This window comes from Primulina huaijiensis, unplaced genomic scaffold (assembly GCF_012295235.1).
Source record: "Primulina huaijiensis isolate GDHJ02 unplaced genomic scaffold, ASM1229523v2 scaffold21977, whole genome shotgun sequence".
Taxonomy (NCBI): Eukaryota; Viridiplantae; Streptophyta; class Magnoliopsida; order Lamiales; family Gesneriaceae; genus Primulina; species Primulina huaijiensis.
In genome coordinates, this window is record NW_027355474.1 from 3251 (window position 1) to 6675 (window position 3425).

At 33.4% G+C, this 3425-nt stretch overlaps 1 protein-coding gene across 1 annotated transcript; it reads left to right on the forward strand.

Annotated features, from left to right (window-relative positions):
- Positions 1-254: 254 nt before the first annotated feature.
- On the forward strand, positions 255-1413 carry LOC140967015 (germin-like protein subfamily 1 member 14). Its single transcript, XM_073427349.1, has 2 exons — positions 255-521; positions 730-1413. The coding sequence occupies exons 1-2, from the start codon at positions 401-403 to the stop codon at positions 1272-1274; spliced, it is 666 nt and encodes a 221-aa protein (XP_073283450.1). The 5' UTR covers positions 255-400; the 3' UTR covers positions 1275-1413.
- The last annotated feature ends 2012 nt before the right edge of the window (positions 1414-3425 follow it).

Sequence of the window (3425 nt, forward strand, 5' to 3'; positions counted from 1 at the left end):
AATCAATTAATTACTATTTGACTGACTTGGTCGATATCTAAATATATAATTCTTGGTTTTCTACCTTTTTTTGCGTCGCTGCTTATGATTAGATATAAGATTTTAATAACGAAACAATTAATAGATCAATGCTACCTGTGTATGTAAATTAATTAATTAATCATAGTCAAAAGTGATCAAATTAAGACTGGGTAAGTTATCCAACTTTATAGTTAAATAAAACAGGACAATTTCAAACCTATTTTTATTAAGGAAATTAATCGACTTGTTCAAATATTTCAACTATAAATACCTCAACAATTCGTGCATTTGAAACCACTTCTCAAGCTCAGCGGCACTAGTAATCTATTGCATTAATCCATTCCTAACATATATCTAGCTAGCTTCAATATTAATTAAGATGGCCATTCGTTTCTTTCAAGGCTTTTTGTTAGTAACTTTGATATGTTCATTGGCGTATGCATCTGATCCTAGTCCTCTTCAAGACTTTTGTGTCGCTGTCGATGATGCAAAGGCTTCTGGTAATTAATTTTATGCACGTTCTCATGAATTAGTTATAATATCATTTTTTTAGCTATATCGAAGTTATAATGTTTGCTTTTTATGAGGTTATTTTGATGAACTGATTCGAAACTTTATACCATTTTATTTTCATTATTAACTAGTCAGAATTCGGTTTATCCTTGCATATTTTGCAAATTTAATGTAAAATTATTTGTATGATTGCAGTGTTTGTGAATGGGAAGATTTGCAAGAACCCAAATAAGGTTTCGGCAGATGATTTCTATTTCAGTGGTCTGAACAAGCCTGGAGACACATCAAATCGAGTGGGCTCAAGTGTTACTCCGGTTAATGTAAACCAAATACCTGGACTCAACACTTTGGGCATTTCTTTGGTTCGAGTTGATTATGCACCATATGGGCTCAACCCTCCTCACACGCATCCTCGTGCCACTGAAATTCTTGTCGTAACCGAAGGAAGTCTATTCGTTGGGTTTGTGACTTCGAATCCTGCAAATCCCGACCAGAAGAACAAGCGTTTTACCAAGACATTGCATCCAGGAGATGTGTTTGTGTTCCCTGAAGGCCTAATTCATTTTCAATTCAATACCGGAAAAACCAAGGCTGTTGCATTTGCCGGGTTAAGTAGTCAGAATCCCGGAGTCATCACCATTGCAAATGCTGTTTTTGGCTCTGAACCACCAATTTCCATCGATGTTCTTACGAAGGCGTTCCAAGTTGACAAGAACGTGATAAAAAATCTTCAAGGATAGTTTTGGACAAACAACTAAAACAGAACCAGACCAAATTAAGACAAAGCTCCATTGTTTTTCTTTCCTACTTGTTTGAGTACTAGAATAAGGAGCATGAATGATTGATTATATATGTGATTCATTGATGTGTTCTCTTTAATCATTTTGGCTAATAAAGAAATTCATAATAAGTTTTTGCAATTTATATTTTCAGTTTTCTTTGAAAAAAAGTATGCTCGGATATGTTTATATATAATATTGGTTCGCTTTAGACTCTTGAATTTATAGACATGATTAATCAATAACACTTAACATTCTTTTTAAATCATGATTTCTTTGGCATGTATTGCGAATTAAATTGCATGCATGCATGGTTCTATCACAAATATAAAGTGAGTCAATTCTAATTTTGAACCCAAACGTCAATAAACCAAACCAAGTCCATTAATTGGAACTACAATTGTAGAGTTTGGTTTCGATATTCTCCTATTAGAAACATAATCACGTGCATGCCGTTGAACAATTATATAGTCTAGCTGTGTATATACCACCGTTGCCTGCATACATGTTTTATCCTTCTCATGATTTACTTTAATCGGTATCGTTATTAGTGGTTAAATTGTTATTTTGATATAATATAAATATGTTTCCATTGTTTGGTAGGATGAATTGTAGGGAAATAAAGTTTAGTCCAAGTTTGGAAGGTAGGATGGAGCACAAAATCTAGTCAATGATGTGTGCCGATAACTTGTTGCTTCGGGCGATAAAAGGAAAACCATAAAGCAAAAAAAAAAAAAAAATTTGTTCAGATTATCTGCGCCTCCAATACTTAAACTCATTCCTTTCAATTCAATATCATATTGGAATTTAACGAGTAATTATATATAAAATAACTTCAACTCTACCCGAAGCAGCGTCTTTGCTGCACCACATGAATTATAGTGCACCAATATCATAAATAAGCAAACATATTGTAATTTTTCGTAAATAATAAATGTGTTAGTGGTTGGTGCTTGAAGGAACATATTTTGGACTGACGACAAGATTTGTTTATTAATGAACCGATCAATGTATTTTACTACAAACATATAAAAGTCAAACCTATTTTTAGCTTATTTAATGTTATTTGGGACTAACCCAAGTACATTCGCACACATGGTCATGTATTATTCATCACATATTGTTGTTTGAAGTTCAAGTACCTTGTTTTTGCTTGAGTATAAGCAATTAAGATTTTTATTTCCACATATGTCTTATTGCGAGATATTTAAATTCTTTAACCTTGTCTTATAACTTCTCTCACTAGGCCTTTGCCATAGGAAAAATGTGAACCCTTTCTCTCCATAGTTCGATCTCTTCACTCTAATCACCTCAAGATCATCTACTAGACTCCAACCTTCACCATCCCTAACTCTTCTCATCTACTAGGCGCAGCCCAATTAGGTGAAATTTAATTTTTATTCTCCCCCAACTCTTGTCTTCTACTAAGCACGTACAGCCCAAGTAGGTAAAATTTTATTTTTCTTCTCACAACTCTTCTCTTCTACTAGCCTTAGCCTAAGTAGGTAAAATTTAATTTTCACCTCTTCTCCTCCACTAGGATCAGACTCAGTAAGTAAAATTTAATTTTCAGTCTCCTCAACTCTTCTCCTCTACTAGACGCAGGTTAAATAAGTAAAATTTAATTTTCAACTCCCCACCTATTATTTATTCGTTTTGATGGTTGGATGTATACTGTATGGAAATATGTGTGTTTGTTTACATTCTATTATTTACGTGGAATTCAAGAAAGTTATGCATTGTAATTTTGACAGTTCGGTAACTCCGTATCACAACAATGTAGCACATATAGTGGTGCATTTGATTAATTGTGGATTAATTTTTTTACTTACCATGAAATACCTTCTTTTTGCTATTTTGATGGCACAAATATCTTTATTTTGATCTTGAAAAAAAGAAATAATTGCTCACATCTTTAATGTGCGCAACATGGTTTTGTGAACCGTAGAGCCGTTGTTGATTCACGTGGTAATGTCGACAACATGGATCCAAATCACAGATGTAAATACATCAGTGACAGCAGAAATTGTAATGATTAGTCTATCGATATTAAAATGCCAAATGTCACTTCAAATGGAACTATGAAAGCTAGTTTCTCCAAACAGCTCGAGC

What these genes read in the sequence shown, in the direction of transcription:
- LOC140967015 (XM_073427349.1), top strand. Translation starts at nt 401, where the DNA reads ATGGCCATTCGTTTCTTTCAAGGCTTTTTGTTAGTAACTTTGATATGT. An exon ending in CGATGATGCAAAGGCTTCTG is followed by an intron (nt 522 to 729) that starts GTAATTAATTTT and finishes GTATGATTGCAG; the next exon opens with TGTTTGTGAATGGGAAGATT.